Source organism: Peromyscus maniculatus, chromosome 10 (assembly GCF_049852395.1).
Source record: "Peromyscus maniculatus bairdii isolate BWxNUB_F1_BW_parent chromosome 10, HU_Pman_BW_mat_3.1, whole genome shotgun sequence".
NCBI lineage: Eukaryota > Metazoa > Chordata > Mammalia > Rodentia > Cricetidae > Peromyscus > Peromyscus maniculatus.
Window position 1 is genome coordinate 58,029,511 of NC_134861.1, and position 27,791 is coordinate 58,057,301.

A 27,791-nucleotide genomic window follows, 5' to 3' on the forward strand; every position below is an offset into this window, starting at 1 on the left:
TATTTATGTACTATATCCCGAGACCAAAAAAAAAAAAAAAAAAAAAAAAAAAAAAAAAAACAAGAACAACCAAAAAAAAAAACCAAAACAAAACAAAAAAACCCCACAAAACTCTGAAGGCCTGTAGCCTGCCTATAACACATTTAAAATGACTAAATGACTGGTTACAGGAGTTGGTTTGCAGTAGTAATTTGAAATATATATTAATAGAAATAGACTGTTTCGGTTTATAGAAATTAAGTGATTATAGATCACATTTTTAACATGTAATAACTCCTGGTTTTGAATGTCATTTGAACAGTTAACTATACTAAAAATTATTTAAGCATTTCTAGTGTTTGAATTATATTGTTTGAAATATTTTATAATATTTTTAATATTACTGAAGCCTTCTGGAGTCATGGGCACCTCATGTATCACTGACTGAGGCTTAGTCTAATATGTAATGATTTAAAAATCTGGAATAATTTCTTATTTACCTGTCGGGTGTATGTGACATGAATTGTTAAATGGTCTTATTAATAAAAAGCCCAGAGCCAGATATTGGGGTTAAAGCTGAAAGATTAGAGAGAGAGAACAAGCCATGGCCAATCTCACCTCACCAACTCCTCAGCTGATTCTGTTTCCTCAGACTGAAAGCCTCTGAATCCTCACCTGGAAGGGATCTCAGCTGAACTGCTTAAAAGCTTCTAGTTTTTTAAAAGCTAGATAAATTTATTAGGGTACACAATATTTTGGGGAACACAATACCACCACATTTCCCCTTTTTGTCTAAAATTTAAAAAACACTTATAACTAATACAAGAAAAATTATATCCAATAAGTATATACAATATACAGTCAAGATTACATTAACGATGTCTAGTCCATCAACATTTGACAGATTCAGATAAAAACTCCATTACATATATATATATATATATATATATATATATATATATATATATATATATATATATATTTACAATGCCCAGTCCAGTAATGTCTGATAAACTCAGATCAAAAATTTTTCATTACTTATCTTATTTAAAACAAGTAGTTCCTTTTTAAAAGTAGATTCCCGGTCCTCAGCCTTATATACCTTTTTGCTTCCTGCTATTACTTCCTGGGGTTAAAGGCCTGTGTCCTTCCCAAGAAAAGACATGAGATTAAAGTGCTGGGATTAATATATGTGCCACCATGTCTGGCTCTGTTACCACTGTGGCCTTGAACTCACAGAGATCCAGACAGGTCTCTGCCTCCTGAGTGATAGGATTAAAGGTGTGTGCCACCACTGTCTAGCCTCAAAGTCTAATGGACTGGCTGGCTCTTTCCTGATCCCCAGATAAGTTTTATTTGTTAGAGCACAGATAAAATATAACCACGGGTGTGTATACATTGCTTTTAAATATATGCAACTTTCATGGTTATGTATAACCTATACCAACACATTCTGCAAAACCATATTGTAATTCCACACTTTTATTTCAGAGAAAGAGAAAAGTTTTTAATTTAGCACACGATTCCTTGAGACCAGAGCCTAAATACACTAATTAGAGAAGAAATATTTCTTTAAAGGTAGCTCACTGTTTTTATATGGCAATAGAGTAGCTGGGAAAAAAAAAAAAACTTTAAGAAACAGGATTGATTCAAACTTATTCAAGTATAGTGGTTATGTCCATTGTCCTTGTAGGATTATGTACATGAATATAAAAACCATTTCATCAGGATAGTCATTTATAAAAACTGTCGGGTGGTCCATAGTGTGCTGTGGCATATTTGTAAATTTGGTTTATGTTTTTCAGCATCTCCACCTGTCCAGGGTGACATTTTCCCCTATGATTGCAAACTTGGGTTTGGCATCATGAAGCTTATAATTATTTATATTGGAGATAAAAGAGCTTATTCATTTATATCTCCCTGCAGGACTGACCTCTCTCATAGAAAAAAAAAATGTGTTTGTCTGAAATAAAGCTTCTGGCTGTACAGAGTGTTGTATTATGGGAGTTTGGTGATACCAGCTTTGTTGTGAATTAGTGTCTCGATAGCATGCGTATATTCACTTCAAGTCCTTAAACCCCCATTTTAAACTAAAAGCATATGTCTAAAGTGCAGAAAAATCGGTGTTGAACTCAGTGTTTATTTTATACTTGAAGGGGTTACTGATATATTGGGCCTTTTATTTACCACCTTACTGTTGTTTACACTTTCATCTGTTTTAATGTTTATTTTATATAAATATATAACATGTTAATATGCTAACATGTAATATGTATATATAATACTAACATAACATATGTATGTATATAATATATACATATACACACACGACATATATATATATATATGTATATGTATTTTTATAAGCAGGTGCTGTGTAGATAATATATGCATCCTTGCTTTACAACAGTGTCTTACAAGTTTTACACTGATTTTTTTCCTCTGCTAATTGCAACTTCAGAAGCGATAGCATTCTTGTGATAGAATGAAAGGATGAAGAAAGTATGTCACTCATGAGCTAACTGACTCTCTTAATCTTTCTCCCCTAAGTTTTTGACATGGTAAGCAATAAGAAGAGGTGGCGTGAAAAGAACAAGAAACAGGGTGTTTGAGATCTACTGGAGTTGTCAATGGGGCATGGATGGGAGGGAGACACAGTGGTCCTCCGTTGGCCATGAATCCACACTATTTTTTTGTATGCCCTAGTGTCCTCCTAGGGCACTTCTCAGAACAGCTCACTCTCATGGTCTCCTATTAACACAAACAACCCTTAAAAGGACATATCTCAGAGTAAGCCACTTTTTGAAAATTTGAAGGTTAAAGCTAAGTGTGAGCTGTTAGGACAAATCAATCAATACAGTGTGGAAACTGATTTCATTAGTATGTAATTTAGCATAAAAGGAAAGAAAACTGCTAAAAGCACTTTGAAAGCCAGCAATATCTATTTAGATTAAATGAGAACTACACAAACACATTAATAACTAATATTGATTTATCCACATTCTATTAATATTATTTACCAATTTGTCTCATATACTTGACTCATAATGCCTGTATATGCATGGATAAATTTTATATGTATAGAATAGCAATCACAAAATGACTATGTACAAAGTAGTTATTACTGTGACTTAAATAAAGATATTTTAATCAAATAATTTTAAAGTTTTTAACTTGGAGACAACCATGAGCTATTAAAAGTTGACATTCTACATATGCAGTCATTGTAGAGAATATGAAGGCAATGTAGTTATGATCACTTTAAAGTTTACTAAACTAAAATAACCGTATGCTTTAAAAAGACACACTTTAGTAATCTGTAGGACTCATTAGTGTGTGGTTTCCAATTAGAGATAAATATAGATGCACGTGATGGTAAAATCTTCACATTTTAAGCCTAAGTCTCACTTCTGTTGAGTGATCTATCCTGAGGGAAATTCGGATAAGCTGGTAAGAGTATGAGTCATCTCCGTACATGATAATCAGATGTTAAAGAGCAACCCCCATTTTCCAAAGCATCCCCTTCTGCAATATGCAATTTTGGAGTACTTTAGAATTAAAATTTGTCTTCGGAGCAGTGCCAATCAGCAGCCAATCTGTACACAAGTCAGAGCTTTGCCTCCACTGCTCGTGCTTGTTGTTCTTAGAACCATTTTGATGAACCACCAGGTAATGTTGTTATAGATGGTGGATGATAACTGAGTTTATGGGAGCAGAGGTGAAACTGAGTGCCGTCAGTCCTTTTAGGAAATACCTGCCTGTATTCAGCCTTTGGCATAAGGTAAGATTTATTTTGATGTGATTTTACCGAAAGGACAGTTAGATGCATCGTATTTGATTTTTTTAAACAGAAAAAAAAAATAACTAAAGCACCTGATCCATTTCACAGGAATAACTTTAAACTTCTGAGAGTCATGAAAAAAGAAAAGAGTCATGTTCTGGTGGACTTGTAAAACTATTTTAATTTTTACTGAAAATCGGTGAGATGTAACCATTAGCCCTTATGTTACATTTTAAAAATGGAGACAATTATTCATGAAAAAAAAAAAAGAAGAAAAACAGAAGTGATCAGATTTAATTTCAACTTTCAGGGGAAATTCCAGTAAGGAAGGTCCAACAGCGTGACACTTCCTCAACAAGGCCATATATCTCTTTATTTCATAAAAAATATAAATATCATTACTTATCAGAAATAAGTTTACTAAAATTAATTTTTTCTTCTGAAACAACACAATATCTTGCTTTGAAGGGAGCGTCTTCAATAGTGCCACCAACTCATAAAACTGCCCTGCAGTTTTACTTATTATTTCAGTTAACATTTTACTTGGATTTAAAGACTAAATGCCACTTACTCCTAATCAACTCTGCTCTCTTCAGCAAATGTAACTAGTTAGCATATCTGAGTGAAGACAGCCCTCGTATTTCACAGCATGTTGCTTACCTGTGAAAGAGTGATTGGAACAAGGGTTTTAGTACATGGACTTGTCTTAAATAGAAAAGACCCCAAATACAGGAGAGGACAAAAAAACATTGGGAATAAAGATCTGCTATATAATTTCCAGTTGTAAGACACATCAACCCAACTTATCTTGGAAAACAATTAATAAAAAGCACTGTCCTTGACACGAACGATTTATAAGCTAGTCTAGTCTGACTAATGAAAAACTGTCAAATCTGTACGTGATCCTTATGTGGCAACAAAAATACAGAGATATGTCACTTCGACAGGTAGAAAGAAAGATTAAATGGAATGTGACGTGCCCGCTTGCAAATGTGTTGTACAAGGAGCCATTGGCTCCTTCAAGTGGCCACATATTGCATACTTCCAGTTGATAATGATGATACAGAAGTAATCATTACAATGTTACATTAGTAATCATTATAATGTTACATTAAAAATGGAAACAACAACAGCAACAAAAACAGAATAAAGGGAAAAAATAGCAAAAGATCCCGTGGTGTTGAATTTTGTTCGTACCAGAAATACAGTTGGGAGCCCTAAAGAATTGCCTGCTTACAGTAACAGTGCAAATGACATCCATGCTGGGTCCATGCACACACTCTTCAGTGCAATGTAAGTTCCTCTGAGCAGACACTGACAGACAGTTCTGGTGTACTAATATGTCTTGGGGCTTGTCTACTGACACCATAAATGACAGTGGCCAGTGCCACCACTGACGTGGGCTGGCTGTATATAGTTATTGGAAACACTCCAGACACCGACAACTTTTTCAAAACAGGCAGTTTCTCCATAACACGCTTTGTTTCTTGGTGAATTAGAATGAATGCTGGGTCACCTCCATGAGTAGTGGAATATTTTTTAACTTCTTGCCTTTCTTCCCAATGTTGGTTGAACAGCTACTGCAATGTCTTTCCCCTTTTGAACTCACTTCCCTTTCTTTTCCTTAAGATGGACCTTATGTAAACCTAAAAACACATGGCAACTTAATATACAAGCCTTCTCAAAGTGCAAAATATGATACAATTTCATAGGTTTCATGTACACACAGCATTTTATACAATACAGTACAGATTTCTGCTCATAAATTACCCCCACTTATACATCTACTTTCAAAGATCTGGCCACTTATAGTAACCCAAAAATTTATTACAGTTAATACAATTGAACTTTACAAGTTTCCAGACCAAAATAAAGTTGATCTTACACTTAATCACATATATACATATTTTAAAATGTTCTTAAATGCTTAGATATAGATAAACAAATTTCTTAAATACAGACAAATTTGTCTAGATAGAGGAACTCAAGAATTACAGCTTGATTTCTGGTTTGCACACATTGTATACAATGTTAAAAAAATAACTTGTGGGATGATTTATTTTATTTCTTTCTGTAATGTCTGTTCATCCTGTAACTCTTTGGGAAGGGTTCTTGACCTCTGGAGAACCACACTAAGTTCCTCGATGACTTTTGATGGCAGCTTGTGATCAGGGTCTAATGTAGTCTTGCTGTTCCTTTCTTCAGTCTTCTTCAGTGTCTTTGGACCTTTAAAGCCCTTGGGTAGGCTGTGTGGGACCTCTGCTTCCGTGTCCTCCAAGCAGTTGAAACTGCGATGTTTTCTGGCACGGTTTCGAAGTTTATCATCTTTGTGCTCCAAGCAGTGGGCTATGATGGAGGCTCTGTCTTTTAAGCTGGAATCCATGAAGTCTCGATCCTGCTTTTCACCCAGCCGCAGCCTTTCAAGTTCTGCTCTTGCACTCTAAAAGTAGTGGAAAACAGAATATGTCAGAGTAAAACAATACTTAAGACAATTGATATTTAGAAAATACACTAAGCAAACAGTTGATGCTTCCTATTCTATAGTTCACTTTTTATCTATGATGCATGCTCTAATTTTACTTTGCATTAAGCAGCTTGCATGTCTGAATTTTTCTTTTTAACACTCTTTGTAATTTTTATTATATAAAACCATTTTTAAAATTTAAACATATTTTATTCATATTCTTCTCCTTCCCCAAGTTCATGCAGATTAAATTTTAAGTTTTTTCTCAAAAAGCAAACCAAAAATACAATATAACAATAAAACATCCAAAACCTAGAAAACTAAGTACATTACCCAATGATTAAAAACAAACACCATATTATAAACAAATAACCACACATATATAAAAACTGTGTAGTCTATCATTTGTTGGTCAACTACTCCTGAGCATGAGATCTGCCCCAGAGTGGTTGATATACACAGTGCCATTCTATTGGAGAAAAGAGATTTCTCCCTCTCCTAGCAGGTAGAAATGGCAGTCCCATTGTTGACCTTTGCATGCCTGGATGTATGTCCATGTCTCAGAGCTATAGCCCCTGATTTTAGAGTCACAGTGTAAGTCAGTATAATCAAGAAATTGAGAGGAAGTATTGCACAAAAATCTGTTAAACTTGTTTTCCTGGTTGACTTTTCTCCCAGCATATTTAACCAGTGGAAGTTTTCCCCATATAATACTTGCTCTGATTTCCTAGTCAACTTTTAAAGTCACTGGACTATGGTGTATGTGTGTGTATTAATACCCACTTTTGTATCAATGGGTTAGAGTATACATTTCTTAGTGTACAGAAAGGTCTGACAGGTCCTGAAAGCAGACTGTAAATCACCTGCAATGAATAAAGGATGGATTCCTAAAGGTGGACTTCATGATCTCTATTGGCTGGCAATATCTATCTGACGGAAACTGCCTCAGATTCTCAGAGTATTGCAACTCAATAAGTATAGGATACAGCTCTATCTATCTATCTATCTATCTATCTATCTATCTATCTATCTATCTATCTATCTATCTATCTCCATCTATATCACTATCATCTATCTCTCTATCATCTATATCTCTGTCATCTATATCTCTATCATCTATCCTTTATTATCTATCCATCTATCGCTCCATCTATCATCTATATCTCTATTATCGATCTTCTATCATCTATCTTTTTCTATTATCTACCCATCTATCATCTCTCTATCATCAATCAATAAATCAATCTATCTATCTCTCCACCTATCTCTCCATCTATCATCTATATCTCTATTATCTATCTTCTATCATCTATCTCTTTTGCTATTATCTATCCATCATCTTTCTATCATCTATCTATCAATATCTATTGTCTAATATTTATCTATCCATCCAACCATCATCTATCTTACAGTGATCATTCATACTACCTTTCAACTATCAAACAGTAAAAACACCAAAACAAAATAAACAGACAAAAACTTTGGCTCTCTTAGATGCATAATTTAAGGGCAAAGTATTCAAACCTGTGACAGCATTAGTGATTTATCATTGTTTATGAAGACAGGAACATGGGGTGGAAGGAACATGTTCAAAGTCAAAGAAAGGGAAAGCAAGAACAGTAGCTCACATGTGCTTTACATAACTCATAGGGCATGTACTATATGCCCTGCATGCTGCATGCTGTGAAGAAAGAAAGACATGAGGAAAAGGGGGGTGGTGTGCTGGTGGTAAATGATGAGGTCATTATTTCAAAAAAGAGACAAAGGAGGCAAAGGTAAACAGGAGGTAGCGTGTCACCGGCAGGGCAGTCTGTGTCACCTTAGCTTAACAGAAATGGAGCTCTTCCCCCAGCTTCAGACAGCAGCTCCGACTGTCACAGCCAGAGCAACAGATGGGGAACAGATTCTCAGAGCAAATCTTTAACCTGGTGCTCATAGATTTCACCCTGAAGTAAAACATGGGGGTTCTAGACATGGGGCTCACTGACATGGTCTAATGATGCCAAAAAAATCAAGTGATCAACACGTACAAATAGGATTGTGGGAAACTTCTAAGTGACTTCCCTGCTGAACCCCCACATTAATGAATACTATCCACATTATAAAATGGATAGTCACACCATGAAGTTTAAGTCCTGAAATAATGTTTGAGCTTCTATGATTGAGTTTCTGTGATTACTCACTGTTTATTTTCTAAGGTACACAAACAAAAACTTAAGAATCAAGTGACTTGCACAGGAACACTTAGGTGAGGGGAACAGGATGTTAGGATGGCCTGTGTGTTCTCTTCCATCACATCAAAGGACTACAGGGTAACTACAGGGAGACAGTCTGGGATTCTAATTTACCACTCATTTTGCTGTTTACTATTTGTCTAAATAATAAAAGAAGCTTATAACTAGTATAAAGTATATACAATAAAAATATACAATATATACAGTCAAGAATTACATTAACAATGTCTATTCCATTAACATTTGACAGATTCAGACAAAAAAAAAACCCCTCCTGCTGTGGGATGTTCTGTAGGTCCTGTGGGAGCCCATTCTCAGGTTCTTTGTGGCGTTACCCAGCAGGTCCGTATAGAGGATGATTAGGACCATGGGCCTGAGTGCAGGTGTTTGAGATGGTCTGCACTTGGCTGTGCTGGGGGATGGTCTGTATGTCAAGTTGCTCTGATTGGTTAATAAATAAAACCTGATCGGCCGTGGCTAGGCAGGATAAAAGGACAGAAAGGCAGAAGGAGACGCTGCAGCCGTCGCCATGACCAGAGAGGCTGCAGCCGTCGCCATGACCAGAGAGGCTGCAGCCGCCGCCATGACCAGCAGCATGTGAAGACGCCAGTAAGCCACCAGCCACATGGCAAGGTATAGATGTATGGAAATGGATCAATTTAAGATAAAAGCACAGTTAGCAAGATAAGGACAGTTGGCAAGAGGCCTGCCACGGCCATACAGTTTGCAAGCAATATAAGTGTCTGTGTTTATTTGGTTGGGTCTGAGCAGCTGTGGGACTGGCGGGTGACAGAGATTTGTCCTGACTGTGGGCAAGGCGGAAAAATCAAGCTACATTTGGCGCCCGAACTTGGGGCTAAAGAAAAAAAGGGTTAAAGAAAAAAAGGGAAGAAAAAAAAAAGGGACTAAAGAAAAAGGACAAATGAACAGGGATAAAGGCCGGTGTTATGAAAAAAAAAAAAATACTAAAGACAAAGTCCCTTAACCAAGAGGCGCTCCAATAAAGTGTGATCTGAGAAGAATCCTCGTGTGGTGGTAAAGAGGATTCAGAACTCAACACACGGAGCGGTGACGTCGGTAAGTTCTCCAGGAACGGTGACGTCGGTAAACGCCCCACAGTTCCTAATTCTCTCTCTCAAATGAGTGGCAGCCGCCGGTTTGAGTTACTGGCGGGTTCCTGGTGTGTGTGCTTAACCTGCAGTAAGGCGGAAATGAGGCCTCTGCAAATGGAACATTAAGCTGCGTGGTGGATTTAGCCTTTGCTAGTAAAAAAAATAAATAAATAAATAAATAAAAGAGGTTTCTGGGCTACACGCTGCTTGGATAAAAGTGTAGACCCACTATTTCTGAGACTTGATAAGCCATGTAAAAATGGATATCACACAGAGAGTTTGGATTATATTGTCTTTGGGATTTTTAACTGCAGAAAAACATTTGATCGTAAAAGATGTTGAGTTAAACCAATATGTATATATTAAAGATATCTTGACTTTAAAATTTGGATATAAGGATGTGTTACTTTGGAAAGGAAACTCTGCTTTTGTCTCTACAGAAAGCCAGAGGCTATGGATTTGTTCCAGATTAAGATACATCAGGTTTGACCAGCCAAGACCACCTGAAAGGTCTCCGATGACAACATGGCCCAGATGATCCAACATCCAGAATCGTTTCAAGGCAACTGGCTCAGACGATACGGTCTCACGGACTACTCCATGATCCTAAAATTTTCTTTGCATCCCCATAAGATACAGCGCCCCCCTCCAGCAGGAAGTAGTTAAGAGAAGCTACGCCCAAATTCCCAAATATACCAAGCTGGCTTTGGAGATGTGTAAAAGTTAAAACCTTCCTTTTTTAAAAAAAAACAGAAAGGGGAAGTGCTGTGGGATGTTCTGTAGGTCCTGTGGGAGCCCATTCTCAGGTTCTTTGTGGCGTTACCCAGCAGGTCCGTATAGAGGATGATTAGGACCATGGGCCTGAGTGCAGGTGTTTGAGATGGTCTGCACTTGGCTGTGCTGGGGGATGGTCTGTATGTCAAGTTGCTCTGATTGGTTAATAAATAAAACCTGATCGGCCGTGGCTAGGCAGGATAAAAGGACAGAAAGGCAGAAGGAGACGCTGCAGCCGCCGCAATGACCAGAGAGGCTGCAGCCGCCGCCATGACTAGCAGCATGTGAAGACGCCAGTAAGCCACCAGCCACATGGCAAGGTATAGATGTATGGAAATGGATCAATTTAAGATAAAAGCACAGTTAGCAAGATAAGGACAGTTGGCAAGAGGCCTGCCACGGCCATACAGTTTGCAAGCAATATAAGTGTCTGTGTTTATTTGGTTGGGTCTGAGCGGCTGTGGGACTGGCGGGTGACAGAGATTTGTCCTGACTGTGGGCAAGGCGAAAAAATTCAATCTACACCCTCCATTATAAGTGAGTAATTTTTCTTTGTTATTTTTATTTTACAGATGTGATTCAAAGATCTTTTTTTCTTTTGAGACAAGATCTTGCTAAGCTGCCCAGATTGGCCTATACGTCTTGGCTCAAGTCTCCTCCTATACACCCCTTTGAATAGCTGGAAATACAGGTCTACACTACCATGCCCAGCTATGAATGCAATATTGGGAATGAATGAATTGTCTCACTGTGCTCTCCACACTCCTTGTGACATTGTCTTCATGTGTATTAGCTGCAAGGCAGACATCACCCTAATAAATTCTGATGTGCAGTAGAACTTAGTCACCATTGATAACCCTGCAAAGAAGGGACTACTAGTTCCATACAGGGAAAGGAATTGAGGACACAATGTTGAGAAAGGAGTTCACAATCTATTGGAAGTGGGTGTGCCACAGGTAGTATTGAGCTTATAAAATCCTAAGTATTACATGTGCCTCTTCCTGGGAAGTTTCCATTGCCAACAATTTTCATTTCTAGGTTTCTTCAGTTGTCTTACCACTAATTTACCAATTTAACATTAGAAGGTTCCTGGAAGCCTTCCCTGCCCAGATCAGGCACTCATACAGCTTCCTTCCAAGAGAACATAAAAAAAATCAAGTCAGCATATCCCAGAATGCCAACTACTTTGCAAAGCAATGTTTCCTGACCATGTGTCATGGTATGATTGCATTATTTCTCAACAAAACATCCTACATGGTAATTTTAAATTGTTTTCATTTTTAAACCAAAAGTAAGAAATGTTTAGGCATTTTATAATTATTCTCTTATATAATTAGGTTACTCTAATTCTATAGTAAAATTCTTAATGATGTATATGAAAAACTTTATTTTTAATTATTATTGCCTTTTTTACCCTTTAAAGTCAGTTTTAGTATTCTTTAAAGCATTGGAACATTTAAAAATCCCTTTGCCAAATTTATTGAATGGTATTATCTTTACAAAAAATGTTTGGTTTATTTTAATTACTCATATATTTTCTAGCAATTAATATTTCTTAGAATCATGATAAGAGCCTTTAACACTTCTTCCCAGTTTTAGTTCATCTGGTTTTTGTTTGCTTGTTTACTTTTTATCTTAGGCATGTTAAAAATCATATTAAAATTGTGGTTTGGGGACTAGGAAACATATTGTAGGTTTATTTATCTATAGCTGATATGGGTTAATGTATTTTATCTTCAAATTTTATCTTTTGTTGTTCCTCTGTTGGTACAAGGCAGTGTTAGGGGATGCTGTGGTCACTGAAAGGCAAATGTTCACTCTAGAATTAGTTCATTGGATCAAGCTGTAATTTCCTGGCCCAAGTGCCTATGAGATACAACTTTGGAATTTTAACATTCTTGATTGGCTAAGTTATCCACAGCCCTACAAAGTGGGCTTCTGTCAAAAGCTATAGGGGCAGAATGAACAGAGTTGGGGTGATAGTTTCTTAGAGACTTAACTTTTCCTCTTATTACATCAGTTAGGCAATATCATGTAGGCCAATATTCAAGTACACTCTAACACAAGAAAAATGTTATATAAGATATGCTCACTACAATGTTTATAAAGAATGATTCTAACATCTTAGTCCAAATTAAAGTCCAAAGAATATGTAATCTATATCATCTTTTATGAAGGTTTTATTTTCTTTTAATTTTTGTTTTTGAAAAATTCAGTTAAGGTACTATGCCAAGGGTCATTCCAAAGTGAGTTTTGAGAGTAAGCCGCCATATTTTTTCCTAAGAGACTCAACTTCATGTCAAGATTGATGGCAAAGGGAAAAAAAAAAAAACAGTCATTTTTTTGAAAAATGTCAAATCACTCATATTAATATTCAGAGGTTACCTTGTGGTTCCTCTAAAATCTCTCAGGTTTCGAAGCCTGGATTGTGATTGTGACACTAGAGGTGGGTATCTGTGACATGATCTGGGCATTTATTTTTTATTCCATATTCACTCAGAGGACATTATGAGTAACCTTGTGAAATTGATTTGAGACCAGCTTTGCAACCAGGGTGTCTATATAAATAACGTAAAATTGCTTGGCTCCTTGAGAGACTGTGAATGGTGTCGTGCATATGTAACATGTGGTCAATGGTTCTCACACTAGCAACAAAGGGCTACAGACATGGTTCTCTTCATGTATTATGGGCATCATTGAGCTGTGTGAAGTAATTACTGCTATGCAGTTGAAGCCAGTGAGGTAATTCATTTACTCAGCCATGTTAAGTGGTAGGAAAATAAATGGTGGAGGTTACCATAAGAACAATGAAATCATAACCAACCTCAATATTCTTCCGGGCCAGGGTTGCATTTCTCTCGTGTTGGATGGGAATCAGAGGTAAACCCCCAATCTTGGGATTCTTGGTTATTGAACGTTTTCTTTCTTTTCCAGCTGGTGGCCATATATCATTCTCATGCTGAGGAAACACAGTTTAGTGCCATTGGTGTGTGATTTCATTATGCGCTACACCACATTAGTCACTTGGCTCCCCCACATATCCACACCAAATAAGCTACTTTCTGTGAGAATGCCATTTGTAATTACTTAGACATTGACTCTGGCAGGCACATGGCTCCAGGATGTGAAATGCTTAAGTGAACCGAGCTTTGAGGTCTCAGTTCAATTTCTAAGTTTGAAACACATGCCTTCTGTACTGCTTATCAAACCAAATGGTAGAAAATATTGGAGGAAAATGGCAAGTCTCTCTGTAAAACAAAAATAATGTACTTGTCTATATTTTCTAGGCTCTGTAATCATGGTAACTAAACATTTATTTCTTGTTTATATTGAAGGTGATTTTTAATATGAAAATAATTTAATCATATATATATTTCCCAAATTGGCCTAAGGCATGGATATCTGGAAAAAAAAAAAGCCCTATTTTGTGACCTTTTGAAAAATAAAACTTTTTCATCTAATTTAATTTCAAAGACATGTTACCCTTTTACACACACATTTATAGTGAAAATGACTCTATAACAGAAAGAGTGGTGCATTTTCCGTCAAATTATTGGCTGAATTCTAGTCCACCAAACCATCATAGCCATGCCCAGAAAAAAAAAAGAAAAGGAACAAGTTAATTTTGCAATGGGGGATAAGTGCCCACAGGTAAAAATGTAAGCTCTAAGTGCTTAATCCTCGGAATACACATATATAAAAGTTATTTAAAGAATTCTATTTCCTAGGGTAGATTAACATTTTAGAAGTAGGGAAAGGCAAATTGATTTTCAGACGGCAATCTATCAAAGAAACAAACAGTGAATACCAAACTAAAATGAGTTCACATATGTTGGATGAAATAAAAACAAATGGTAATTATATATAACTAAAACACCACTCTTTATTTTGTTCAAATTTTAAGATACATCAGCAAAATTTTATGGGTAGTTAGTATTTTAATATATTGTTTTATTGCAAATAATTCATTTCCAGAAGTATTGACCCTGTGACTATAATGTACTGCTAATTTATAATGAGGGGCATATTTTGTTTTTACTAATATATACATATATATATGTATGTATACATATATATATATATATATACTCACTTAATCCTCAAGAATTCTACAGTAAAAGTGCAGTTATTATCAGATTTGATAAATATCCCTTAAAATTATAGAAGGATTTATCTCAATTAATAAAAGCTGTAATGATAAATTACATAATATTTAAACACTGAAAAAGTTCCAAACACAGTCAAAGTACCTTTGATGTTTTATAATTGGAATATTCTCAACAAGTAAAGTCGAGAGAAAACAGGCTGAGCAGGAACTCAGTAATTTTTGTAAATTATGCTTGCAAATTCTTGAGATAAATGGATATATATATATATATATATATATATATATATATATATATATATATAATACAAGGTTATAAGTGAGAGGTGTTTGAGTTCTAAGTGAGTGTTTTCATTTACCATTGATAAGGTATTGGTAAGTGATTTCAGAAATCATATAACAGGGATTATCTAACTGGGCATTGTACTATGGGCATCATGGCCAATGATCACACTGCCAATCTTCAATTCTGCCTCTCACTTTCTTATCTAATCCATTCTATCTTTTCTGCTGACTTCATTTCACCTACTGTAGATATGTTTTTGACTTTTGAATCTTGAGTTATTCACCCTCATCATTCTTCTAAGTTTTCCTTTTTCCTGTTCTTCAAACCCTGGCTTAGATTTCATGGTGAATTAGCAAATTTACTTCCTTATAATTCTCAAGACCTGTGCTTCTTTTCCTTCTATTACATTTTTTTTTCTTCGAGGCCCTGGACTTCATTATAATTTGCCTGTTTCAATAGACCCTACTAATTGGTGGATTAAAAATACAGAGGATTTTTCTGTAGATCCATTTCACTTTAAAGTTAACTTTAAACTTAATAGTGATTAGCAAACACTGCCGCAGGACAACTTGTTTCCTCATTATTTGAGTATTATTTCTCACTTACTTCTTCATCCTAAAACTTCTAACAGCCTTTCCTGCCTCACAAGTGCTAAACCCACTGATTTAAATCACTAATCACTTAAATACATAATTTTACATAGTAAGAGATACTAATTTCCCTATATCCATAGCCATGTAACTGCATTTTTCTTTTTCTTTGCTATCAGCATTTGTTCTGATTGCAAGCAACCGTTCTCCATGATATCTTAAATTGCCCAGCAGGCTGCAGCCAATCATCTGAGGAAAAGAAAAATGTACAACTCTCTCTGATGTATCATGACTTCAAGCAATGATGAACAACAGTGCTTCCTTGTGTCTGGCCATGACCTCGGTTATCTCCATTGGCATATTTGAAAAAAAAATATATGCTATCCTGCCTTACAGTCAATCCAACTGAAACCACAAAATCTGTGTTGGCCTCATACCCCTAACTAATCACACTAGTCACAAACTCATTATCTCTACCTGTGTTTTCTCCTGTCATTCCTTCTTACATCTTCTATTTTTTCAAGTCTGCTTGACCTCAAAATATAGAACACCTTAGTGATACTACACAGTTCTCTGTTTCTCTCTGTTTTTATTTTAACATCCCATACACTTCTACAGCATTCAATGATATCCAAATGCCAACTTGTACCACATACACATTTGAACCTCAAACTTTTACCTTAATTTTTAAAGTCTGATTTGCAACTCAGAATGTTCACTTATCTATATCATAGATCTAACAGAACTCCTGGCTTCCTTCTATAGCTCTGGTAACATTCTGTACAATCATTCATTGCCTAGGTCTTTAACATTAATTTAAATAAAGGTTAAAAAAAGAGAAAAAACCCAAAAGAAACACACACTGAAAAACAGGTTATCTGCAAAAGGCACACCTAATCTTGTGTTTATTTACACCCTCAAGTTTTGTAGGAAGTGTTAAAATATCACTTACTTAAAAATATGAACCTATAATATCACTATTCCAAATGCAGCAAATTTTTGTAATTATTGAAACTGAAACCATGAAGTATTCAGATTTTAAAATATAACAAAATTATAATTTACTAATATTGGACTTAAAGATTGAGCTATTCTGACCCACTAGGAGGCTCTCCAGTGAACTTAATAGAAGGTAGACAGACATCTCTATGGACATACATCAAAGAGAAGCCAATTTCATGGACATGGTACCTCATACACAATACTTATCTTTAGTATAAAACAAGACATCTCAGAAAATGAGAAGTTTGCTTCAGATATATGCTTTAGAAAGAAACTCAAATGAAAATGAAAAAAAAAAACAATAAAGCCTACTTCAACAGAAGAAATAAAATTCTTGTTACAAACAAACACAAGAATCGGGGTCTTCTTTAATTTCTACTCCCTCTTTCAAACTAAATAGCCCATGAATTAAAAAAAAAAAAACCCTTCATTTTATCTCAAAAATATTCCTCAGTCTTTCTGTTCTGCACATTGCCTCTGCCCAAGCCTGGGTAGATATCTGCCACACAGCTGTTCTTCCTGCTTCCTCCTTTGACTCTATAGTGCTGTCTCCATAATTGTTTTCCAGTTAAAAACACTACAGTTATATCCTTCCTTGTTCCAAGCTCTCAACAGGGCTCTCACACCTTGTCTCCTATCTTCCCACTGAGAGCTTTAGGATACTTGGGAAATTAATGGATTGTGGTGCCCCCTCAAGTCTTGGAACTGTGGGTCCCATCCACAGAACCCCACCCTCGAATACCTGGAACATCCCCGTCCCCTCTTCACACAGACTTCAGCTCACCTATCACCTTCTCAGAAATCCATTCCCTGAGAACTACTCTCAACCTATGTCCTCCCTTGCCTCCTGTATTCCACCTCCTTTCCCAATTCCTGACATTTGCTTCATTTTTATCACACTTTTCATTTCAGCTCTGATCCAATTACCTGTTTATTTTAGTCATTGTTTTCATATTTTGGAAACACTCAGTACATATTTTGGGAAGCACAATAGCCTCCAGGAGGCAGATGTACATGAGAGCCAAATAAGGAAAAGTCGTTCATACTGAGTTTACACTATAGCAGAAAAGGCACAAACAAAACAACTAATTATACATATGCTTTTAATTAGTGCTACAATGGAGAAGTGCTATTCATTCCCTGACTGTCAACATGAAGGTCTATTGACTCCAAATCTGAAAATAAAAACATCAGTTTAATTGAGCTGTAAACAGATATTGTAGTAGCTTTTGACCGTATGCTCCCAACTATAAACAAAGCACTTCATGTCTAGAGTTTTGGTTTTTAAGTACAGTATGGGTATCTGATTTTTCAAAATGAAGAAAGGACTCAAATGTTAGCAATTCACCATTTTTTCCCTCCCTACAATGTATTACAGAGCAAGAGACTGGTGATAAAGTGAAAGAGGTTAAAAGTTGCATCTATGTTTATCTGTGGAAAATTAGGAAACTAAATCACACAGAAATGCCTTTCAAAACAAACACGGTCTAAATTTGGGAGTGAGGGAGTGAGTTAACATTTCCATTGTAAGACATATGAACGGATCTGAACAGCAATAGTGACAACTTATTCATTAGCCATGAATTCCAATGCTCTGTGAGAAGCAGTATTGCTAATTCAGCTAGAAAGGGTTGAAAAAATTCAATTAATAGGCTTATTAACCCTTTGTCAAAAGAACTTGTCTTCAAGTGAAAGACTGAGTAAGAAGCTGGGTCTATGGGTCTCAGTGAACTGAGAAGTGTACACTATGTTAATGAACAGTTTCAAGAAAACTCGGGCTCTACTGTGCATCTAAAGGATACAAAACTTGACTCTTACAAAATATTTACCATAGATGAGGTATCAAAGAAATGTACTTTCCTAGCCTTCCTTCTGCAACGACAGAGGAAGAAGAATGTGAGGAGTAGACAGAGTGTACACTTCTGTATGAAGATCTGCGTGCTCACCACTATACCACAGAGTGGGAGGGCAAGGAGGAAGATACCATGATAGATGAGGACATCATGGGAATAGGAAGAGGCAGGGTGCTGGGAAGGCTCTCAGGAATCCACAAGTTTGACCCCACCTTGGTCTGCTGTCAGTGGTCCAGAGGGTGCCTGGACCAGTTTACTCTAGTGACCATCCTAGCAAATAACCTAGCTGTCATCATAGAGCCTTTGTCCAGTGACTGATGGAGGCAGATACAGAGATCCACGGCCAGGCACCAGGCTGAGCTCTGGGAATCTAATTGATGAGAGAGAGGAGAGATAACTGCAGGTGAGGGATGTCAAGATCATGATGGGAAGACATGCAGAGATGACCGGCCACACTAGTGGAAGCCCATGAACTGTGGACTGGTGGCTGTGGAGCCCCCATGGGACTGGACTAGGCCCTCTGGATACAGAAGGTGGTTGTTTGGCTCTAACTGTTTGGGGGGCACCCAGGCAGGGGGAATGGGATCTGTCCTCGGTCTATGGCCAGGCTTCTGGAACCCGGTGCCTGTGGTGCAACAACTTGCACAGCCTTGGTGCAGTGGGAGGGGCTTGGACCTGCCTAGACTCAGTGTGCTGGGCTCTGCTGACTCCCCATGGGAGACCTCAATTTTGGGGATGTGGGGATGCGGGGTGGCTTGGGAAAGAGGGCTGGGGGGTGGGAGGAGGGAGGAGGGGGGATCTGTGGATAGTATGTGGAGTGAGTAGAAAATTCCTTAATCAAGAAAAATGAAAAATAAAAGAATAAGATCTTCATGCTATTGCAGAGCAGTGAGAACCCAGGCAAGGCTATTATCTGGACCAGCATGTCCCCCTAAGCTTAAGGGCCACTATGCTGGCGGGAACAAGAAGCCTAGACAGTCACCACAATCTCCTCTTTCAAAGAGCAATGGAAAATTTGGATTTCCGTATATGTAAAAATACGTCCAAGTGCAAACATGCCAATTGTGTACACTACAAACAAAAATTCAATGAAAATTACAAGCATGCTAGCATTTCCTTTAAACAGTAGATTAGATGGTTATAACAGATATCATACCTGGGCAATAAAGATACTGGCCATCCACTCCATCTGGGCTTGTAAACTGTCACAACACAAGTGCCTAGAAAACAAGGTTTATATAATAAATACTTGTAAAAGACAGTCGCTCTTCCACACTGTGGGCAGTGATATTAATAGTAAGAAATATTTCTGAATTCTTCTAAACTTATGCTTTAATGAAATCAAACTCAGACTATGTTAGTAGAAGTGGTTTCAATCTTCTGGGAAGTAAACCTCAAATTGGCCTGAGGCCAATGATCAGCAATATTTTGGGAAGGCAAAGTCAGTGTCATTTTGGTGATTTCATGCATATGGCAGTAACACAAATTTTCTCCAGAGACTTTGATTGGAACATATGTGTGCATTCATGGGGTGGAGACTTTTTTTTTAAAAGGGCTTAGACATGGTCTTGTCAGATAAATATCACTATGAGTCTATTGGCAGCCACTCACTGTTTTACTAACATCATAAATAAAGCAGCTCTTGCTCTCAAGCTTTGCACAGGACACTAGGGAAGCTGGCCATGCAAACAAATAAATAGCACAGTAAGAGAACCAAGAGACCTGCTATAGAAAACACAGAAATAGAAGATGCACGTATAAGGAGTCTGGAGAGAGTGAGAAGAGTTCAGTGTTAAAGAGGTAGATTTTGTACCTGGTGTTAGAATGAAATAATGGACATTTCAATGAACTTATACTCTTCATATTCTTGGACTTATAAATAAGTAAAAACAATTTATTTGAAAAAATTGGAAAAAAAGACATTTCTTTTTTTATAATTAATTTAATTTTACATATTAGCCACGGATTCCCCTGTCCTCCCTCCTCCCACCCCCCAGCCTTCCCTTCAATCCTCCCTCGATTCCCACCTCCTCCAAGGCAAGGTCTCCCCTGGGGATTCAGCTTGGCCTGGTAGATTCAGCTGAGGCAGGTCTAGTCCCCTGTTCCCTACACCAAGGCTGAGCAAAATGTCTCAGCATAGGCCCTAGGTTCCAGAAAGCCAGTTCATGCACTAAGGACAGGTCTGGAGAGATGGTTCAGCCATTAAAGGCTAGGCTTACAACTAAAACATAAAAAAAACGACATTTCTAAAGCTTGTTTTCTTTTTCATTAGTCTTGTTAAGACATTGTCTTTTTTCTTCTCCAGGCAAAGGTGAAATCATCTTATGTGGTCACTTGAGGGACGTCAGCAGTGTGTGAGTAGAGAGCACAGCAGAAAAGCAGAGTCACAAGTGTAAGAGTAAATGCACTCCCCATAAACCAGGCAGATTAAGAAGCCCTGGCCCCTAGGAGTGGGGTGAAGAAAGGATGAGGAAGTGTCCAACCTTCCACAACCTGGGGACTAGCTAGATACAGAAGGTTAAGGAGGAGGAGGCTTCGATATGATCTGGGAGACAAGCAGGAGAAGGGAGACAATGGAAAAAATACAAGAAGAAAACAGGTTTGAAAACAGGCTATGGATTTTTTTTTTTAAGTTTCAACTTAGATTTTTATCTTAAAAAAATGAGAACCTTAACTTTGTCTATTTATTTCCTAAAAGCTTGATTCCAATACTATCTACTGTCTATGAAAGAAATCTGATGTAGTTTCTTGAAAGAGACATTGGCAAGTATGTGACATTATATTTAACTGAACTTAATACAAGTTTACTTCCTTTTTCTTATCTGTAGTTCTGCCTATGCCATGATGTCATTCTTTACTCAAAGTTGTCAATATTCTATAAAATCAAAAAGCTGCCAGTTAACTTACCAATGGTGTTTTTCAGAATATGCGGTCAATCCCCAACTGCATCAGAGAAACACAAACAATATGTTAAACGCATCCCTGCCATTGCCATAAGTCATGATGTGAGACATCTAGAAAAGGCCCATTAACAGAACTCAGCCAATAAGGTACCACCATCTTGAGCCTCTGAAACTTAATCTTTAATGCTTTTATTTGGTGCACTAACAAATTTTGTGCTATCATAAGTAGTCTGTCTCAGGTATTTTTAATCATCATATAGCAACACATATATGATGAATATACTAAGGACAAATATCTATACAAATAGCTGAAGTCAGCTGTGTGTATGTGTGCATGTGTAATACATGTATATGTCTTAAGCTTAATAATTAATTATGGAGGGAAAAGTAAGAAAAAATTTCAGTAATGGAATCTGAGAACCACAGGTCATTAAAGAGTTTTCTGGAATAATATAATAGTATTACTTAGATAATCAAAGTGTCTGTGATAACAAGTTACAATATGAATGAATGCTGTGTTCATCAAATATTAAAGGATGCAATATTTAAGAGGGCCCATGTTTGTGGAACTAAGAAAAGTTACAGAGCCAGGATCAGAACATTCTAAAGGTGAAGCATCAGAAAGCTGGATGGACAGTGTGAGATTTTTTATTTAGTGTGTTTGGAGCATTCCTCCTTATACCCCAGACACTGCTGTGTGCTGTCAAGGAATGGGAGGCCAAGGAATCCTGTTCTGGAATTTGCTGACATCTCCTGAGGATTTCCTGACTCATCCAAGGCAGAGGGCAGTCTGTAAGGAGCTTAACCTTTTCCCACAGTGGGAACATCCCCTCTCTCATATACTCACAAAGCCACTCAGTCCACCCAAGGATCCCAGGTACAGATGAAGGATTCATGATTTACAGGTGTTAAACTAATGCCACGTATCCCTAAGCCCTCCAACAGACTTAATTCCTGCTTTGTTTTGCGTCCCTCTTACCCCTTTCTTTACCTGGTTGGGGGCTTCATTTTCTTCTTCACACCAAGATAAAACTTCATCAAGTTGAGAGAAAACATCTTCTCATGCTTGCTGCTCTGAAAGGGAAGAAAGTATAACCTGGAATTAAGTAGATTTTACATATTCTTAACATTTCTGTAGAAATGAATAAATGCATTCAGAATTCTTTATTGTGTCCCACATTTATGACCATTCTACAAGGCTTAGCAAATAAAGACTGATTTGAGTGTAATATGATCAAATAAATAAACTTAAGTAGAAACTGTATAACATCGTAATTGGCACAAATATCTGTCTAGATGTCAGATTGCCTTGGTTCAGATTTTATCACTGAAGGAAAAAAGAATTTTATAAATTATTAATTTTACAATTAGGGAAAACAGACCATGTACACTCAGGGATTCATATTAAATGATTCTAAGTAGTTACATTGAAGAAAATGATCAATAATGACTTGTTAAAATACATTCTGAAAGGCATTTATGCTTTCTCTGGATCCTTGGCATGTTCTCCACACCCCATTGAAAGTAAGCATCTGTGCTTCAGTAAGGGACCAAAGGATGCTAAACGTTGCCTGCAGAACAGGAGTGATAGCAAAAGCGAGAGGTAGTGGAGGACTAAAGGGAACAGCATCTCCTAGATCCAACAGGACGGATGCAGGCATGCACTCCCAGACTGGGGCAGCACAAGGGAGACCTGCATAGGTACAAACCAGACAAATGCCTAGCCTTCAGACACAGGAGCCAACCTCTCACCAAGAATCTATTTGCAACTGATACCTGCTGGGAAAGGAATATTATTTTTTCCAATGATATCCTATTTTTGTTTTCTTTTTTCCTCTAGAGATTTCATCCCCTCCCCACTTTTTTTTTTTTCCCCGAGACAGGGTTTCTCTGCATAGTGTTGGTGCCCGTCCTGGATCTTGCTCTGTAGACGACACTGGCCTCGAACTCAGAGATCCACCTGGTTCTTTAATCCCAGCCTCCTGAGTGCTGGGATTAAAGGTGTGCCGCCACTGTCACCAGGCCCCCGCCCTACTTTTAAGTGAGTTTTTCTGTTTAATTTAGGGCTTTCTTTGCATGCTATTTTTCCCAGCTTTATTTATTTATTTATTGAGAGAGAAATGAACATGAAGTTGGGTCAATAGGAAGTGGAGAGGAAAAATGTAATCAAAATAATATATAAAAATTTTAAATAAAAAAAAGATACTTTCAAAATAAAAAAAAAGAACCCCATGGCTGCTTACATATATTTTTCACATGTCATTTGTTTGGCCGGGCTAAGATTGTATCATGTTCTAATTTAAACTTGATTTAAAAATCATATATATCCTATTCTTTATCCATGGATACCAACACTTTTATAAAAATAATTTTATAAAAATTTTAAATTTTAAAAATTTTATAAAAATAATAACTATTGAAATAATTTATCATGAACTATCCTCCATATCCTAAAAATTCTCAAAGAAATGGTTTTAAACTGATAGGAAGATAGGATTCATAAATAAGAACAAGGAGTTTGAGGTCAGAAAGACATAGTATAGATCTGTTTTGCTTCTTGTAGTTTTGTGATTTTGCACTATTTCTCTTTGTAAGTTGAGAAAATAAAATTACTCACCATCTGGATTGTGTAGGGAGAAAAGGGAATGTGTAGCCAGAGTGTTATTGTGAAAGGTTATTGTAATGGTTCAATAACAACAAAAATGCCTATCAAGCTTAGTCTAGGGATTGGCATAAAATGAACTCACAGGAAGTAGCTACTTCTGTAAACATAGAACATACAGTCTCGTGCAAATTCCAGTACAGCGATTTGCTAGGATGTAAGGAAATGCATCAAATCTCAAATGCCTAGCTCGACTATGTGTTACATATTAAAATGTCACTGTGATGTCATTTCTTTATCACCAATCAAACTTGCAAAGTAAAAGGTGGAAGCTATGGCTATGTTTATAAAGTTAAAAGCTAATTTCAGAAGAATTCAGAGGAGATACTTATAGGAAAAGTAACAAAGAGGGAAGCAAGAAATCAATGCCTTGCTGACAAGTGGCCTCTGGCAGTGACTGAGCCCTACAATTTACATAGGGAACTTCCATCTACACAGTATTAGCACTGTTTCTCATTATCATTGAAGACATATGCAGACACATTTCATTAATTAATTGGCCATGATGGGTCAGTAACAGTAACAGAAGCACAGATTACGAATACGTTGTCTTTACTAATCAAAGACAAAACTTTGATCTCAAACAATGTACAACTTTGTCTTTGCTTATTTCTTTTTATTAGCACTTAAAATATTGATGTGAAAATAAGGTCTTTTTTAAATAGAATGTTCAATTTCAGTGTGCCTTAATTTTGCTCTTTTATGAGGTCAAACAAATTTTTTTTTTCAATAAAGCTCTCAGGTGGACTCAAACTCCAAACTCACTATGTAGCTGAGTATAACCATATCCATATGCTTCCATTTCTCAAGTGCTATGATTACAAAAATGGACCACAACACTGGGTTTAGTCATCCTTAACATTTGTTAATTCAAAATATTCCAGTACAGTTGACTTGTTTTCTTGGTCTTGTGAATTTTGATGGTTGTTATTTTAAAATATCCAATTATTTTATCAACCTGAAATATTCTAGATTTTAATATAAGTGAAAATTTAAATTAAATAATTATTTCATTCCAATTTATTTAACAAAGGTCCACAGTTAATACATGCAATTTTTATGACATAGTTTTAAAAATTAAATATGGGTAAATAATTCTTTTCCTGGACTTTACAGTGTCATTCCTCTATGCTCACTTTTATTTTAAGTTGTATTATTTGAGGTTTCTCTGATGTATTGCACATATTAATAGTTGGAAAAATACTTCAAGACTATTTCTTTTTTTATCACCAAAAGTATTTGCTAGTTTCCTTATCTATTTTCCTTTGGAGGTAAACTGTTATTTTTCACACAGTTCTAAAAATATAACTCTGAACATTTGAGAATTACAATAGAGTTAGAAATCAATATCAGTGAGGTTAAATCAGTTTTTATCAGTGAAGTTCTATAGTTTCCTTTTTAGCTCCTATTTCTTGTTAAGGGCCTTTAAAAATACTTGATATATTTTCTCTTCTAAATCCAACTGGGGATTGATTTTTTATATTGATCTTATGACTTGCTAACTTGTTGAATTTCAAGGAACAAACATTTTTTTAAAAATTGAAAGTCTTTTGTGTGATCATGAAGTATGGCAGTTAAGGAACCCTCTATAGGCTTTACTGAAGAAGCTGGCCATTAAGCCTTCATGCTATAAGGTGATTCCTGGTTACCTTTGTAGGAGGTTAAATCATACTGCAACTGAGTCTAACATCCTCCCCAGCAGATTAGTTGGCTAATGCCTGTTACACAATACCATGCTTGCTACAAAGTAGAGTGAAAGGCAGCAATCCCAATGCCATAGGAATAAGGGCATTTGCATGTCTTAGAATCCCCATGCCCAATATTGCTGGTCTTTACATGTCCAGGATATTGGTAAGTCCAATACCGCTTGCATTTCAAAGACTTTCTGCTTGCAGATAAAGAGTATAAAGTAATGAAATTCCCTACAACACTCCTGGTATGTGAGTTTATCACTTCATACCACCCTACAGTCACAAGTAGAGAGGCAACTCCGAAGCAAGGAAAAGAAATCTCTTGTGCATTTTGACATTTTAACTGAACATGCATAACAAGGAACTGCAAAAGTCCCAGTGGAAAGTTCTATAAATGTAAATATCAGTTGGCATGATCTCGATCTCTCTCTCTCTCTCTCTCTCTCTCTCTCTCTCTCTCTCTCTCTCTCTCTCTCTCTCTCTCTCTCTCTCTTCTCACTGGTTTGCCTAATTCCTAGTGAATGCCTCCAAAAATTCAACAAACTAAACTTTTATGAAATCTATAATGTGTTGCTTGAGTTACTACATTTCAAAGAGAAGTTATTAACTAAGTCAATTAAATAAGTGAGCTTCAAAATTATTCCTGAGGCTAAAAGGAGTCTTCTTATTAGTTCAGGCAACTGTTAAGGACACCTCTCCCCTTACTCATTTGCCTTTCTACCCTTTCTTACTCAGTTTTTCACACTATTAACAGTCTAATGGCAATATTCTTTGAAACCTCTCACCTTTTATGTAAATCAGTTCTGAACATATTTTAATTAACATTTTCTGTGCTTGGAAAAATCTGTGAAAACAAAATCTATCTTCCCTTGTGTATTACCCTAATTTGTTGTTAATGAACATTCATAAATTATTTCTAATTAACAGTTACTTTAAATATACTTCTCAGTTTATAATTTCTACTTCCTTTTCAGGAAATAATTTTCCAAATGTATACAGGGAACATACATTAGTGAAAGCTGTCCCAGAGCCAAATCTTTATTCAAACAAATATAAGGATTTTACTATTGATTATTTAATGTGAAATCATTTGAAAAGTTAGCATTGGCAATGGCATAATAATACTAATAGGCCTGAAGTATGAAAAAAAATAAGGAGCAAAATAAAATAATGGGGTGAAAACAATAAAAGTTTGGGTTTAGAGAAAAGAATCTCTCATCTGCTGTCCTTGATGACAAGGCATGAGCTGGATGGATTTATTTTGGTGGGATAAATGGATTTTAAACATCAGACTATATTCTAAAACTGTGGTCCTTATGGTTTAAAATCGTGGGTGCTTATGAGATATTGCAGATGATCCTACATGTATGTCTATCTACCATGTGAGTGCCTGGCACCAACCTACACCAGATGAGGGTGTCTGATCGTCTAGGACTGGAGATATAGGTGTTTGTGAACTTCCATGTTGATGCTGGAAATAAAATCTCAGTCCAATGTAAAAGTCGTCAGTGCTCTTAACTGTTAAGCCCTCTCTCCAACCCTTGCATAACCACATTTAAGCACACTTGGTAATATCTGGATGAAAAGGTCAAATCATCTTCAAATAAATTGTCAGCCAAAATACCGAGCTACAGTAATATTAATTAATTGTCCTTAGGTAATACTTTCATAGAGCCTTTGCAACCTGACATCTGGGAGGAATTGATTCTGTCTACATTGCTTATTAGATATAAATTTTCTAGACTTTTATGTAAAGTCTTTGTGGCTCAATTTCTTCATGTATCAAGAAGGAATAGTAACAGTCCCTATTCCAGGGAGCTTTTAGAAAATGCCATGAAGCCAGCCAGTCCACATATTCTGCTGCCATACAATAGCCACACTATTGTTATTTTGGGATAGTGTGGCCACATTACTGTTCCTTCATGAAATTAATACTAAAAAATAATTTGTTTTATGGGCCTTCTGTTGGTATATAGTAGAAAGAGTCTGGGCCTTGAATGGACAAAAATATTCAATTTGATTATTAAAAGCCCTAGGGTGATATCCAATTGAAAACACGATACTTCACCAACATGTTACAAGTATAAAAGATCAACGATCAAGTAGATCATAACAAGGTGGATGGCTCATTATGGAAAAGTAGACAAGGCTAACCAAGTTATATTTTAGATCACTAAAATAGTCAACTGTAAAGTTTAGATTTGAGTTTCACAAGTGCAAATCTAAGGTTCAAGAACCTTAAGATCTGTTCACATAACACAAAACATGTAGGTGGTTTATTTCTAAAAAGCCTAGTTTTCTTCTGCAGAGAGAATAGAATCACAGCACCAAAGAGCAACCATACGATACTCAGTC

At 36.5% G+C, this 27,791-nt stretch overlaps 1 protein-coding gene across 2 annotated transcripts in view; it reads right to left on the reverse strand.

Annotated features, from left to right (window-relative positions):
- Positions 1-3,915: 3,915 nt before the first annotated feature.
- Arap2 (ArfGAP with RhoGAP domain, ankyrin repeat and PH domain 2) overlaps positions 3,916-27,791 on the reverse strand; it is a 183,066-nt gene continuing 159,190 nt past the window's right edge. For both annotated transcript variants that reach the window (XM_076546320.1, XM_076546321.1), the window contains 5 exons: positions 22,075-22,157; positions 21,088-21,123; positions 19,337-19,400; positions 13,169-13,303; positions 3,916-6,200 (listed from right to left, as the gene is read on the reverse strand). In XM_076546320.1, the coding sequence (XP_076402435.1) occupies positions 5,817-6,200; positions 13,169-13,303; positions 19,337-19,400; positions 21,088-21,123; positions 22,075-22,157 (702 nt within the window). In that variant the 3' untranslated portion in view covers positions 3,916-5,816. The remainder of the gene's footprint in view (positions 6,201-13,168; positions 13,304-19,336; positions 19,401-21,087; positions 21,124-22,074; positions 22,158-27,791) is intronic.